The sequence below is a fragment of the Geotrypetes seraphini genome, chromosome 7 (assembly GCF_902459505.1).
Source record: "Geotrypetes seraphini chromosome 7, aGeoSer1.1, whole genome shotgun sequence".
Classification (NCBI taxonomy): Eukaryota; Metazoa; Chordata; class Amphibia; order Gymnophiona; family Dermophiidae; genus Geotrypetes; species Geotrypetes seraphini.
In genome coordinates, this window is record NC_047090.1 from 135795244 (window position 1) to 135811930 (window position 16687).

Genomic DNA, 16687 nt, shown 5'->3' on the forward strand with positions numbered 1-16687 from the left:
TGGACTATAGCCAGTGAAAGAAGTAAAATCATTTGCATATCTTCAACTTGCTGGGAATTTGGGTACATGTCTGTGTTATTATAGACAATAAAGAAGTTAAGTAAAAGAACTGCATGACACTATTTTAATGGTTATCTATCATTTATGCCTGAAAGCTTGAGTTGAACTTTCTGCATAATTTACCCTAAGTGTGGAAGGACCTTAAAATGCTGTAATATCCTTCCTTTATTTTCAAATACTTGCTGAAGTTAATGCTTCTATAATTGCTATGTTTAATGCTGGGGAGTAGTGTTCATGTTTTAGAGACAGCTTCGGTTTATCCTTACACACACTATTTCTCTTATCCAATATCCTATTTTATCTTATACCCCTGGAAGCAAGAGTGCTCTTCAAGTTCGCCTGTTTCTGCTACAAATCCATCCTTGGCTCGGCCCCCCTTTACTTAGTACCCCATTTTATCCTAGACCGCCCATCCAAACTCACACGTAGAACCCACCTGTTTAGCTACCCTACCCTAAGGACCTGCCGTTACAAAAGATATCTAAATAGAACTCTTGCCTTCCAAGCAGGTCAGCACAATAACTGGCTGGCCCACCTCATCTCACGCGCTTCATCCTACTTAAACTTCAGGAAACTACTAAAAACTAATCTTTTCACCCGATTCATACCCTAAGACCCCTATGCCCACCCTGGCCCCTTCTATCTCAACATGTCCTTTACGCAGATTGTCTTGACCTTCTTCCCTGTACCATTTTTTTTCATTGCCAAAATTGTACCCATCTTTGCTGACTGTACCATCCTTCGCCGATTGCACCACTGCTCGCTGATTATTCTATTTTTTCTCTCTGTTTGTACCATTTTTTTTCTCTGCCACCTATTTTCTCTGATTGTAACATTGTACCATTTTCTCCGATTGTCCAGCCCTTCTTCGTTGTAAACCGCCTCGAACTACTATGGCTTTGGCGGTATATAAGAAATAAAATTATTATTATTATTATTATTCTTTTCTTATACATATAAAGGTACTTTTGCACAACAAAATTAAAGATTTCATCTATTACATGCTTGATTATTTACAGCATTTGTATCCCACTCAATCCCATTGTACTCGATGGGTAACAAATAAAAACATACATAGTTCATTTCCACTCATGTCATATAATAAAAATAATGTAAAATCCTAATTAATTTCAGCTAGCACAATAGCAACCTATCCATTTTATCCAAATAGTCAATCATAACTTAATTTTCCCTCAGTGTTGATACATTTACAGCTGATAATAACAGCACCCAACATAGGTTTTAAATGGAAAAAGTAGTTCCTGATTCCTAATCTCTAAAAATTGTTCAAACAAATGTTTTAAGTTCTTTTTTTTTCAGTAACTTCAGTGTTCTGCATATTCTTGGTTCTTCCATTGAATCTTTTGGGCTGGGTTGTATAAATGCTTTTGAATATGATTGAAATATGATGTGCGGTTGGGTATTTTTTGGCTGCTTGCTTCTTCCCATCATAGCTCTGTCTCTGTCCAATTCCAGATGGTGGTGATGATAGGGAGAGCAACTCTGCATATCAGGGAAAAGATAATGATCGTAATGTTAATTATGGTAACAAAGTTGAGAACGTGCAACATAATTCTGAGTGTAGTTCAATCTAAAATCAGTGGGGAAATTCACCCACTTTCCCAGACAACCATAAAGTGAGACAGTATTTTATAACAAAAGGTATGATTGTTATCTGATAAAGCTGAGAAATATATTTTGGTCAAAATTTGTTCAAACCTGGATTTTTGAGTTAATTTTTTTTTTATTGGGTTAGAACAAAAATAATGCAATAATTGTGTAAGACTTGAAAGTCAAACTTGAACGATACAGTATAATGTAAAATTGATGTAATATTTGTACTTATTTTCATAGCTTAATTTCCTGTTTCTATTCTTTTTCCCTTTCTTATACAGATAATGAACATGTGTATATGGAACTATCTCAGAAACTTTACAAATACTGCCCAAAGGAATGGAAGAGAGAGGCAAGCAAGGTGTGATACAGTATGACTGCTGGCTTAAGATGTCTGAGAAGACATGTTTTTCCCAGAGGCCCTATTACTAAAGTGTGCTAAACTGGTAGCATATGAATTAATATGTGCTTTAGCACAGTGTTTGCCAAGTTGGTCCTGGAGTACCCCCTTGCCAGTCAGGTTTTCAGGAATATGCATGAAATTGATTTGCATTCATTGGTTCCATTATATGCAGATTTTTTTCATACATATTCATTATGGATGTCCTGAAAACCTGGCTGGCCAAGGTACTCCAGGACTGGCTTGGGAAACTTGCTTTAGCGCTTGAGCACAATAACTGTCACTGTGCTGGCATTACAGCACACATTATAATTCACATGCTAACTGCTTAGCCTGTCATGGGGCAGGAAACGTTGAGGTTTGGATAGGGAATAAGCATTGATTGCGAATACACTTCCTTCCTCATTTTGTAATGGGCTTCTTAAATTTATGCATTGATTCCATACAGTGGTGTAATAAAGGGGGGGGTGGACCGCCCTGTCCACAAACTTGGTGGAGGGCGCTGGCACTCTCTGCCACCTGCCCCCCCACATCACACTCATGCCTTCCCTCCTTCCCCACATACCTCTAAATCTTCGCCAGCACAAGCAACTTCTCCAACCTGCTGCTTGCACCGACCTGCCTCCTTTCTGAAATCACTTCCTGGTTATGGGGCCAGGAAGTGACATCAGAAGGAAAGCCAACATCGGTGTGAGCAGCAGGCCAAAGAAGCTGCTTGCACTGGCAAAGATTTAAAAAGGTGCTGGGGAAGGGAGGGAGCGAGTGTGGCAGGAGGTGAGGAAGGAGCAAGGGGGTGCCCCTGCCCTGGGAACCTCCTACCTTCTCTACACCACTGATTCCATATGTAAATTTAGAAATTATTCCATCTGTGTGGATGCATATATATTTACCCATTTAAATGGCAATATTGTGCCTAAACAGTGTTCTAAAATTATGTGCTCAGCTTGCATGATTGTTAGGAAGTCATTTACATGGGTGGAGCATGGTGGGATCCATAGGCAGGACTGACATTTACAGGGGCTGCTTACAGAATACTTTTAGTTATGTGCATAAATGTCATGTTTGGCTGTGAATATTATGTGAGCAAATGACCTGGCAAAAATGTTCTTGCCTACTACATTTTCCCCCTCTTTTACTAAGGTGCGCTAACAGATTAACACGTGCTAATCAAATTAGTGTGCGCTAAACGCTAACGTGTCCATAGATTAACATGCATGCATTAGCATTTAGCACACCTTAGTAAAAGAGGGCCTTAGATGCAATGAAGCAGCATTTATTCTAGTATCCTAAATGGGGCACTTATATCTGAAAGTGTCCTAATGGAACAGGCTCTCTACCCATAGTAATATGGCACCTAGAAATATAATTTATTTATTTTAAAACATTTATATTCCGCAAATCACAAAGATCTCTGCGGATTACAAAGTACAGACAAATAAAATAAAACAAACAAGCACACATTAAAATTACAATTAAAATGGCCAGAAACACCAAAAGTAGGTTTCTGCTTTGCACTTTTCCCATTCATTGGTCAGTAAAAGCTTCCTGGAAAAAAAATAAGCCTTCAAGGCTTTTCGAAAGGAGAGAAACGGTGGGATCTGACGGATCGCACCAGGAAGAACATTCCACAACCCTGGGCCCATAATGCTAAATACCCTGGATCGGATTGTAGTTTTGGTGATAATCCACAAAGGTGGAACTTCCCAAAGATGCTGAGACATGGATCGCAGAGAGCGAGATGGAACATGCCATCTAATCAAAGAACTCAGGGCCTTCGGCAATATATATTGGAGAGCTTTAAATGCCAACACTAAGATTTTAAACTTAACTCTCCATGACACTGAAAGCCAATTTAGCTCAGCCAACAATGGGAGTTATATGCTCAGTGCGAGGAAGACCACCAGTTACCCTTGCCGCTGCATTTTGTTCAACCTGTAATACACGCAATGCTTTTTTTGGGCAAACCACAAAAAAGTGCATTACAGTAGTCCAAGTGAGGCAGCACAACTGCATTAGTTGCTGAAAGTTTTCTGGAGAAAGTAACTTGCATCATCTCAGTACCTGGCGAATATTATAAAAGACTGTCCTGACTACTGAAGCAGTATGTCCTCGAAAGGATAAAGAGGAGTCCAACAGAACTCTAACTCTTGACTTCCTTTTGCAAAGGGATTGTGACTCCATCATAGATAAAACTCACTGGAGTATCAAGTATTCTAGATCAGTGTTCTTCAACCTTTTTACACCCGTGGACCGGCAGAAAAAAAATAATTATTTTGTGGACCGGCAAACTACTAGGACTAAAATTTAAAAATCCCGTTTCCGCCCCATCTCCGCGAGCTCGGTCCCCACAAATCATCTGATCCCATCCACACAAGCCTCAGTTATGATTTTATATTGAATGTATTTTATTAAAGTATAAAAAGAAACAATATTCTGTAGAATTGTCATTTTATAAATACAAATAATTCAGAGCAAGGATCAACAAAACCCCTGTCTCCCCTCCCCTTCACATATATCCCCTCTTCTATCAAGAAAACTGAACAAGCCAAATTATTACAGAATGCTACACAGAAATATCATGCTAACAGAATACTGAAGTAACACATGACAGGAATAGTTTTAGGGGAGTGCAACTAGGGCAACTGCCCCCTGGTCAGAGAGCGCCCTAAGCCAGCTGAAAGCTAAAGAAGCACTGCCTGGGTTTTGCAGTCCCCAGTTATGTCTAACACCAGCTCTAGCAGGATATATATTTCAAATCTGATATATTCTAATCACAAAATAGAAATAAAATTATTTTTTTCTACCTTTTGTCGTCTCTGGTTTCTGCTTTCAATCTTTTTTTCACTCTCTTCCTTCCAGCGTATGCCCTCTCTGTCTCTTCAATCCAGCATCTGCCCCTTCCATCCACTATCTGTCCTCTCCCCCTTCCATATGGTATCTGTCTTCTTTCTATGTCCCTCTCCCCTTTCCATACAGCTTGTGCCCCTCTCTCCTATTTACATGATTCATTCCAGCTTCACTGCTCTCTTCATTTTTATCTCTCCTACACCAGATCTATCATCGTTGTCCCTCTGCTTATTTTTCTGCTGACCCCTTCCTATCATCAATCTCTCTACTTTCTCATGCCTGTGTCTCCCCTTCCCCTCCTCTAATCTCTCTGCCAGCTGTTTCCTTCCTTTTTTCATTCTCCCTTCACTCCTCCTCCTGTCCAGCAGTAACTCTCTTCCCTTCCTCCCCTCCCAGCAGCATCTCTCCGTCTCCCTCTCCAGTAGCAGCTGTCCCTTTTTTTTCCTTGCCCAGCAGCTTCCCAGATTCCTTTCCCTCCTCCCCTCCCAGAAGCATCTCTCCTTCTCCCTCTCCAGTAGCAGCTGTACCTTTTTTTCCTTGCCCAGCAGCTTCCCAGATTCCTTTCCCTCCTCCCCTCCCAGAAGCTTCTCTCCGTCTCCTTCTCCCTCTCCAGTAGCAGCTGTCCCTTTTCTTCCTAGCCCAGCAGCTTCCCAGATTCCTTTCCTTCCTCCCCTCCCAGAAGCATCTCTCCTTCTTCTCCCTATCCAGTAGCAGCTGTCCCTTTTTTTCCTTGCCCAGCAGCTTCCCAGATTCCTTTCCCTCCTCCCCTCCCAGAAGCATCTCTCCTTCTTCTTCTCCCTGTCCAGTAGCAGCTGTCCCTTTTTTTATCTTGCCCAGCAGCTTCCCAGATTCCTTTCCCTCCTCCCCTCCCAGAAGCATCTCTCCTTCTCCCTCTCCAGTAGCAGCTGTCCTTTTTTTTTCCTGGCCCAGCAGCTTCCCAGATTCCTTTCCCTCCTCCCCTCCCAGAAGCATCTCTCCTTCTCCCTTTCCAGTAGCAGCTGTCCCTTTTTTCCCCTGCCCAGCAGCTTCCCAGACTGATAGTGGTTTTCTCCCCTCCCAGCAGCTCTTCTTACTTCCCAGCGCAGCGATTCACGAAGGCAGCCTCGGGTCCTTTGTTGGGTCGCGCCGCCTCTGAGGAAAGTGGAAGTTGCATCATCAGAGGCAGCCGCGACTCAGCAAAAGCCCCGAGGCTGCCTTCGTGAATCGCTGCGCTGGGAAGTAAAGGAGAGCTGCAGAGAGGGGAGAAAGCCACTGTCGGAGGCTCCCCAAGATCTCTCCGGCCCAGCGCACGCTTCCGATGCTGATCTTGCCGGTCCTGCGCGGACCGGCAGGAAGTTCAAATGAGTCAATCTTGCCGGTCCTGTGCGGACCGGCAAAAATTTCCTGCGGACCGATACCGGTCCGCGGACCGGCGGTTGAAGAACTGTGTTCTAGATGACAACTACAAGATTTTCATTTTTGCTAATTGTCTCCTTAGAGCCCAATTCTATAAGTGTTCCTATCTATATGCACCTAAAGGATGTCATTGGAGGAGAGTGTGGTGCAGTGGTTAGAGCTACAGCCTCAGCACCCTGAGGTTGTGAGTTCAAACCCTGTGCTGCTCCCTGTGACCCTGGGCAAGTCACTTAATCCTCCACTGCCCCAGGTATATTAAATAGACTGTGAGCCCACCGGGACAGACAGAGAAAATGCTTGAAGTACCTGTATGTAAACCGCTTTAAGTGTGGTTGTAAAACTACAAAAAGGCAGTGTACAAGTCCCAATCCCTTTCCTTATATGTTGCTTATTCTATAAAGTAAAGATGTGCCAACTTTCCCTTATAGAATAGTAGCAAAATGAGTAAAAATCATGGCTACGATTTATGTCAAACCATGGAGTTGGTGTGTTTGCACCTGAATGCAGGAGATATGTGACTGTGAGAGCTTAAGGGGTTTTCTCTCTTTAAGAATGCTGTTGTGCCACTGGGCAGCAGGGGGCGGTTGGACACTTAGGAAAAACTACATATCCCAGAGTGCCCTGCACTGTACAGCTCAGTGCTGAGTCAGAGGAGTGGGACTCAAGTAGAGAGAAGTATTTCTGCCCAGAGATGAATTGGAGAGAGGAAAGGTCCCAGAAAGAAGAAGTCTCAGAGATAGGAAGCTACCCTCGTTATAGGCTGATACAAGCCTTGGGAAGTACTGACCTTCCAGGAGAGGTCCCTGAGAAAGAGAGAGGAGTTCTTGGTTTCCCTGGACATGAGCTGAGACAGAGTTCTGGGAAAGGGAATGAGGCTTATGAGGGCTCAGTACAGTAGAGTGGCTAAGGTAAGCCAACCTTCCTGTATTAAGGATTTTGAACTATGTGTGGATCAGGCTGAGATCAGCCCTTGAACCTTACTTAAGAAACTGTTTGTCTATGAGCTGAGAAAGGGTTTTGCCTTGCCAGAGCCTGTGAGGTAACAGGTTCAAGTTTGTAATTAATAAAGAAAAACTATTACTTGCAAAAGTGTGTGCTGGTTGGGTGAGTGTGTGTAGGGTCCCAGGAAAACCCGGACTGGATCCTGCCACAGCAACTTATAGCATTTTATAAGTGACATGGGTAAGAGTGAGTCCTGCCCAGACTCTACCCATATATATACCTATGTAAGACATGTGCATATTTACAGTATAGCTGTTAGGTGGAATTTTGACATTTATTGTGCTGTAATTTATTTTGATATAGGTATAAATGTTCCCACCCTCTGTATAGAATTTTCCAAATTAACAGTTGCTATTTTTCATCAGTAACTATATGGCAGTCTATCACTGGATTCAATATATGGCATCCTGATTTGGGTGCACTCCCAAGATGCACATGCAAGTTAATTGGCTAACAAGATATTAACCGTCAGTAAATAGATGCTAACAACCAATGATTGACACTAATTGGCACCAAATAAGGATTTGTGCACACATCTGGCTGCATGTTATTCTATAATGCTGGGTGCCTAAATCCCACAGGGACCTATTCTAGAAGTGGCGCCGCTTCCAGGCCTACGTTTTCGGCACCTGGGTGTGTCAGAGAATCATGCATAGTGACACATAGTTTCAAGTTTATTTAAAATTTATTATACCGCCCACTTGAGCCTTCTAGGCGGTGTACAAAAATGCCATAACAATATATCAATTCAAATGTAATTTAATCAAAAACAAACCAAGGGAAAAAGACAATTTAAAGACAAAGACGAACGGGAACAAAAGGAAAGAGGGGATTGGAACTACAATTAATAGAAAGAAAAGAAAACACTTAAGGGGAAGAACAAAAAGTTGGGGAACTGAAAGTAGAAACATTTCTTAAATCTAAGTCGTCCTTAAAAGGACAGTTTAGGTTGCAAAGGCATCGCGGAAAAGGAATGTCTTTAGCTTCACCTTAAAATTGATGTGTTATATTTTCCCGCAAGTAGTTGGGGGATACTGTTCCAGAGAAAAGGAGCATTAACGGAAAAAATTGTGGTCCTCATTGTACTGATATGTTTCAATGAGGGAACAGTGAGGAGATTATGAGCAGTAGATCGTAGGGTCCTAGTTTGATTATAGAGGATAAGCAAATTATTAATAAATTCTGGCTGGCTCTAACCATACCTACTTCCATGTTAGGCATTGCTATTCACCAGGGATGCAGACACCGGTCGTGGAAGATGCCTAGTGCCACTTATTTTTAATGTTAATTGTTTTATAATTGGATTTTAATGGCGCATCCAATTATCACGCCACTTAAAGTCAATTAAAAACAATTAAGGTAGGCGGTGCTTCAGATGCCACCGCCTAACTTTAGGAGGCCCATATAAAATGTCCTCCATAGTGTGCAACTCAAAAGGGGCGTGGCCATGGGAGGTGCATTGTCGGATCAAAAGCATTTTGAAATGTTGGGTATCAGGATTTACACCAGGTTTCAGCAGGGGTAAATCTGGTGCCCGAAGAATCAGTACTAAGTGCCATTCTATGGTGGGCTTACACCCTTTATAGACTAGCACTTAATGTTGATCTTTTCTGGCACCCATTTTTGAGTGCCTTTTAGAGTGTCCCTAGTGCACAGGCTTTGCCCTTACAGCATATTAATTTTCACATCTAACACATGATTAAGTGCTGAGGCCAACCAAATTTCAGTTTCCATTTCAGATTCAGCACTAAAACTGGCCCAACATCCAGATTCAGGTTTTGGCCGAAAATGCTAGTGCTGAAACTCCTCCTCTCCTCTCCTCCCCTCCTCCCTCACCATGATTTTTCCACCTATCTATTGCGCTGAACCACCTGTAGGCCCTTATATTATCATCTGGGCTGTCATTAAGAAGCTCTGGTGGTCTAATAGTCTTGTTCCTGCCCAGTGCCACTCCTCAGTAGAAAAAGCTGTTGAGACTTCCTGCCAGAGGTCCAAAACTGAAATTCGGTCAGCCTGTACACTTAACTGTGTGTTAGATATAAAAGTTAATGTGTTGATAGGGCACTGGCCATGCGCAGAAGTGAATGGAGACCGTTCTGCACCCACTACCCACCGGTGACAAGGTAGGCCCAGGAGGGAGCTGCTGCCACTGGGGCAGGGACTCGGAAAGGTGACTACCGCCAGGGGAGATGGGCTTGGAAGGGGGGCTTTATTGGTTGGGGGTAGTTTTAGTGTTGGTTTCTGCCAAAACAAAGTGCTTGAAAACCTAAGAATAGCCTCACTATGTCAGACTAGTGATCCATGAAGCCCAGTAGCCAATCCAGGTCACCAGTACCTGGGCAAAACCCAAAGAGTAGCATTCTATACTACCGATCCAGGGCAAGTAGTGGCTTGCCCCCTGTCTTTGTTAATAACAGACTATGGACTTTTCCTCCAGGAACCTGTCCAAACTTTTCTTGAAACCAACTACCGACCTTGTTTAGTGCATCTAGTCCCATTTTAATTGTTTACAAGAGACTCATTATGGTAATGGGATCACAGCACTTCATCAGATAACAGAAATGTAGCCCATGATAATGCCTTCATAACTAATTTGTCTAATCTAATGCAGGCTCTTAAAGTAAAAACAGAATTTTATGAATCTATTCATAGCTTTGAAGTTTTAGATTGAAGAATGGCTGTATTTTTCAAGAGAGCCTATTTTAAAAATGTTCTTTCACAGTGTGCACCCCCTCACTGTTCTCTCTGATATGCAATCAGTGCAGGATTATTCTAGTCTCTGCTTTGTGGCTCATTTTACCAAGTTTATTTTTATTTCATACACCGCCCATTGGGGCAGCCATCTGAGCAGTTCAGAATCTAACCAGGTACTCTATTTTCCCTATCTGTCCTGGTTACATACAGTCTAACTATGGTACCTGAAGCAATGAAGGGTTAAGTGACTTGCCCAGGGTCACAAGGAGCAGCACTGGGCTTGAATTTATAATCTCAGGGTTCTGAGCCAGCAGCTTCAACCACTAGGACACTTCTCCACACCAAGGGAAAAGAACTGATCCTGTATTCCCTCAAAAAAAATATTTCACTTAGAAAATAGTAAGAGGTAAGGGTTAATGGGATTTTATATACAGTGGTATCTCAGTTTACGAGTGCACCAGTTTGCGAGTGTTTTGCAAGACGAGCAAAACATTCGCAAAATTGGCACCTCAAAAACCGAGCGTGCCTCAATTTGCGAGCGGCGCCCCCCACAATCCAGCATCCTCCCCCCCCGCCCCCAAAGATCGGCCTCCTCTTCTTGCTGGGCCATGAGCATCTGCGCATGCTCAAGGCCTGTGAGTTCACACTCTCTCCGAGATTCTCGGAGAGAGCATGAACTCGCAGGCCTTGAGCATACGCAGATGCTCAAGGCCCAGCAAGAAGAGGAGGCCGATCTTCGGGCACAGGACATGCCGGTGCCGAGACTCAGATGACAGTAAGAAGCAGGTTCGGGTGGGTCTGGGGGACTTCAGATTGCGGCAGGGGGTGCCGAATCACTGCGGGGGGTGCTGCATCGCGGGGGGGGCGGGTGCCGGATCAAGGGGAGAGGGGGGTGCTGGATCGCAGGGGGGAGGGTGCCGGATCGCAGGGGGGGCCTTCGGGGGGAGCAATGCCGGTTCTTGTGGGGGGGGGGATAGAGCAGCGCCACTGGCCTCGGGAGGCGGGAACATATCAAAGCGAGTTTCCATTATTTCCTATAGGGAAACTCTCTTTGATATACGAGTATTTTGGTTTACGAGCATGCTTCTGGAACGAATTATGCTCATAAACCAAGGTACCACTGTACTACCTTTCTATGGTACAATAAGTTAGAGTAAACCATTGTGTCTATGACTAGCCAAGACAATAAATCGATCTCAGACTTGCACACTTGCTGTCATTGCACTTAGGGCTCCTTTTATGAAGCCGCGTTAGCGGTTTAACGTGCATAATAGCGCGCGCTAAACTGCCGGCCACGCCAGCCGCTACCGTCTCCTCTTGAGCAGGTGGTAGTTTTTCAGCTAGCGCAGGGGTTACTGCGTGATGAAAAGTCCCTTGCGATAAAGCTGATAACCCGGCTTCGTAAAAGGAGCCCTTAATGTACCTGTCAGCAACGCATGTGTCATATTCTAGAATATTTCATTAGTTCTATGAACAATATGGGGCTCATAATCAAAACTTTAAAATTTACCACTCCCATTCCTTCTTCAGATGCAATGGGAGGGGCCAAAGGCCCTGATTGGCTCAAAATTGCATCCAAAGGTGCAATGGGTGTGGGAAATCCCGTCATTGCAGCACGCGGCACTGTAGGCAATAGAGAGCAAGCTTCCCTCCTGCCATTTGCGCTTCCGAAGGTATGGAGGTGGGGATCCGGGGATGTGGGAGGGGGCCCAGGAATGCTGGAGGAAATGTCAAGTTTCAAGTTTTATTTTAGTTTGATGAATTGCTTATTTAGTTTTACTAAGCGAGATACAACATTAATTTTAAAAAAAGCATATATTTAAACATATCATTTAAAATTTAAAATAATGGGTTAGACCGACAGGCTTACAGACTAATCAATACACAAGGTAAAGAGGGACAGAACTACAATGCAATATTTTAAAGTACAGAAGAGAACCATAAAAGGAGGGAAAAATGGAAACCTGAAAGAAACTACACTTCCCCCTCCCCATTCGCGGTTTCAGTAATCGCGATTTCACATATTCGCGATTTTTTGGGGAGGGGGAAATAAGAGAAAAAAAACATCCTTAAGTCTTTCCCCTGGCATCCCGGCCTTACCTGGTGGTCTAGCGGGCTTTCGGGGCAGGAGCGATCTTCCTACGCTCCTGCCCTGTGCAGATCGCCATTAGGAAATAGCTGTAGGGAGTTCCTGTCGTAGTCTCGAGAGACTACGGGAACTCACAGCAGCCATTTCCTAATGGCGATCTGCACGGGGCAGGAGCGTAGGAAGATCGCTCCTGTCCCGAAAGCCCGCTAGACCACCAGGTAAGGCCGGGAAGGCGGGAGGGAGGTGGGGGTGGGTCAGAGCCAGATATTCGCGGTTTTTCGCCATTCGCGGTCCGGCTCTGCCTCTATCCCCCGCAAATCTGGAGGGAGAAGTGTAATGTAAAATTTAAACATAATTTAAAGATTAAAAGCATCTTTAAAAAGGAAACTCTTTAAGTTACTTTTAAAACGACTCAAATTATTTTCCTCTCTTACATGCTGAGGTAAAGTGTTCCAAAGTTGCGGAGCCATCACTGAAAACATATCATGTCGTCGAGTTCCAATAATTTTCAGGGAGGGGACAACTATGAGCTTTTGATTAGTGGACCGGAGAGAACCAGACGTACTATAAGGGATGAGTAAATTATTATTAAATTGGTTTTCATTAGTGGAAAGGGTTTTAAATACTAGGAGTAAAATTTTTAAAGTAATACGGTGGTTAATTGGAAGCCAGTGAGATTTAGTCAGAAAAGGAGTGACATGGTCATATTTTTTACCATTATGAATGAGTTTAACGGCAATGTTCTGGATTATCTGAAAACGCTTCTTTTCTTTTTGCGTGACATTTATTAATAAAGAATTACAGTAATCAAGTTTAGCGATAATTAGAGAGTGAATTAATATATTTAGTGATTTTGGCTCTAGAAACTTAGAGATTGAGCGAATCATTCTCAGTCTATAAAAACAAGATTTTACGGTATTACTTATGTGATCGTGGTAAGAAAATTTATCATCAATGATGACACCCAATATTTTTAATGATGTTACCAAATCCAGGTGAATGTTATCGAGGGTGAAAGGGGTACTCAAGTTTATTTCCTTTTTCCATGTGAAAAGAAGAGCATTTGTTTTCTGTATATTTAGAGCTAACATGTTGGAACTAAGCCACTGTTTAACCCTCTCTAGCTTTTTATTAATCTCGAGTATTTCCTCCTTATTTTCTGGATTTAGAGGGTGTAAAAGTTGAATATCATCGGCATATGTGAAGGTGGTGAAGCCTATAGACTGACATAGACTTAATAGAGGAAAATATTGAACAATATTGAAAAATATTGAACAATAATGGAGATAGAATGGATCCTTGAGGAATACCATAATTAGGAGTATAAGGTTTAGACACAGTGTTATTGAAGGTAACTATAGATGAACAATTAGAAAGAAAAGAGCTGAACCAATCAAATATTTGGTCACAAACACCTATGGACTTCAGTCTCTCAAGAAGTAATACATGATCAATAGTGTCAAATGCTGCTGAAAAATCTAAGGAAAAGAGAATGACAGAGTTATGATGATCTAGGTAATCTAATATAATAAAATGGTAAGCCGCGCATGCGCACTTCCTATGCGTGCGTCCGTTTTCCGTGAGCTGTAGCTAGGAAGTGCGCATGCGCGACTTACGCTCTGCCCTGCTCCCTGTTGAAAGATGCAGCGGTGGCTCTCACGATCCCCGCCTGCGTTCCCTCACTCCCTTCCTGTAAGTTACACGTCCCCGCAGCCGTCATTGCCTTGCGCACCATACTCTCCGCTCTCTCTCTTCCTCCCCCCCACCCCCCCGAGGCGGATGTACACCGCGGCGGCCACAGGACGTGTCGATGCCGCTTGAAGAACTTCCTGCTTCTGCCGGGCCTTGAGCATGCATCTGCGCATGCTCAAGGCCTTCTAATTTTCCCTCTCGCTCTTTGGGTGGTGGGAGGGGGTCAAGACCACTGGGGGGAGTAAGGTGGGGTCATGCCTTAAATCCTCCAGTGGTCTTCTCGTCAGTGTTTGGGCACCTTTGTGGAACTTAGACACAACTCAAACAGGTCTAACTGCCAGTGTCTTAAGTTCCCTCTAGGAAAACTTTGATTATGGCTGGGATACATCCGGGTTGAAGCCCACCCAATTCCCGCCCATAACACACTTCCCAACATGCCCCTTTGCTCTCTGGACGCACAACAGCTCAGAAGTGCTGCTGTACATCCAGAAAGTTGGTTTTGATTATCGGCACTTGAACATCCCTGCTATTAAGACGTCCAAGTACAGACTTAGGCTGGTTTTTGGACGTGTTAAAGTTTTGATTATGAGCCCCCTATTGTCTGCATAGGAAAAAAGCCATTCTCTAGATCTCAGCTCAATTGAGTTTAAATTGGTCATAAAGATTTTATATAGTAGTAATGAGATAGGAGACACTTATGGAATGCTGCATAGTGAAGTCCAGTAGTCTGGGTATGATCTATTATTTAGTCTGATCCAGTATGGCTATTCTTGCATTCTTATGCTCTAGGGCCTCACATGGTCCACCCTTGCTCTGCATGGAAATTATGTAAATAATGCTGGGGACTCACTATGGATTTTTAGCAGCCCTGTCTAGACAAAGCTGAAAATTACTGAATAGACATGGCTAGTAGCAATTGTCTAGGTAAGGATAGTAGGTAGCACTGTCCAGATAAGGGCTTTTAAATATTAACCCAAATTTTACAGTCTAACCAGGGCTCTTCAGCTTGTAGAAGAGATGGCTCAGAGGTGATATGATAGGGGTCTATAAAATACTGAGTGGAAAGGGTAGATGTGAAACACTTGTTCACTCTTTCCAAAAATACTAGATCTAGGGGGCATGTGATGAAGTTGCTAAGGAGTAGATTGAAAACAAACCAGAAAAAATATTTCTTCACACAACGTGTAATTAAACTCTGAAATTTGTTGCCAGAGAATGTGGGGAAATCAGTTAGCTTGGCAGGTTTTAAAAAGGTTTGGATAATTTCCTAAAAGAGAAGCCCCAAGACCATTATTGAGATGGCTTGGAGGAAATCCACTACTTTTCTAGGAAAAGCAGCATAAAATATGTTTTACTACTTGGGATCTAGCTAGGTACTTGGGACCTGGGTTGGCCACTGCTGGAAACAGGATACTGGACTTGATAGACCTTCAGTCTATTCCAGTATGGCAGCTCTTATGTGACCTGGGCAAACAGAAGAACACCTCGCCTTGAGATATAAGCAGACAAACAAAAAGGCAAGGGAGGTGTTTTTTCAACCAATGATCAAGTCTTTATTCAAAACAAATAGTCCCAACAAGGATCCCTGTTTCAGTGTGTAGTGAACGCCTTCCTCAGGGGACACTTGGCTGGTGGACGCTGAGTCCAAAACGCACTTTGTAAGAAAACATCATCGCTAGGCGCCACAATTACAGCACCTAAGTAAGGTTCCATTTGCAGAATCTGGTCCTCCGTGAATTTGAAAAGGGGCAGAATGATGGGAGATCACAGACCCCATAGTAAGCCCATGTTAGTGCTTACCGCAGCTTAGTAAAAGGGCTACTTTATGTGTCGTGATTTGTTATTGTTTTTCTAGTTACGGGTTTTATATTACTGTACAAAGCAAAGGCATTTTCATTTTTCTTTCTTTTTTTTTTGGTAAATCTTTATTGATTTCCAAGCTAACAATAGTGCAGAAAATAATACATAAATAATTCAATAAACAACACTTACATCTTTCCAGAAATACATGAAAAATCATTTTCACCCACTCCCATCCCTCCAACCAATTCCATAGGCTCAAGAAAATCATACATTACATACATTCCTATTATAAACCCTCCCCAATATAATGTCTTGAATACCAAATATATCCCCCTCCCTCCCACCACACCCTAGATGTGAAACTTATAACCAGAAGTGTAGTAATAATCCATTCAATTATTATTATTATTAATAAAATTAGTCAACGGACCCCATGTTAGCTGAAATAACTTAGTATTACCCCTTTGATCAGAAATCATTTCCTCAAACCTATAACAAACATAATGATTGCCACCAAAAAGTAAAATTCAAACGATCAAAATTCTTCCAATTTTATGTGACCATTTGGATGTCTACCCCAATCATAATACCCAACAGTCTGTTTTTATGTATATCTAATTCCAGTTGGCCCAGACGCTTAAGGCCCTACCTTTGGGTGGGGCCTTAGGCGCCTGGGCCAATCAGGCCCTAAGGCCCACCATTCAGCGGATGGCGGGCCTGCCGGGCGGATGGGCTTGGGACCCATCCGTCCAGCCAAAGAAGTTTAGGTAAGAGGGGGTGTCGGGGATGGGGGGGATTGCAGGATTTGGAGGGCCGATCGGGGGTTCAGGGGGTGATTGTGGGGGGTGCATTGAGGGCAGGAGGGCCTGGGATACCTCCTGCCCATATCTTAGTGGCTGTAAGGGGTTTCGGCGTGGCAGGAGGGGTTGGGCTCCCTCCTGTCCTAATCTTGTTGCGGTAGGGGGGGTCGCCTGGCAGGAGGGGTTGGGCTCCCTCCTGCCCCGATCTTGTCGGGGTGGGGGGTAGATCGTGGCAGAAGAGATTGGGCATCTCTCCTGTCGCGATGGCGATCGCCCCCCCTCCCCGAAACC

The 16687-nt window shown here is 43.4% G+C and overlaps 1 protein-coding gene across 1 annotated transcript in view; it reads left to right on the forward strand.

Moving 5' to 3' along the window:
* FRMD6 (FERM domain containing 6) overlaps positions 1-16687 on the forward strand; it is a 171822-nt gene that overhangs the window by 88733 nt on the left and 66402 nt on the right. Inside the window, 1 exon segment of the mRNA XM_033950666.1 lies at positions 1956-2035. Within this exon segment, the coding sequence (XP_033806557.1) occupies positions 1956-2035 (80 nt within the window).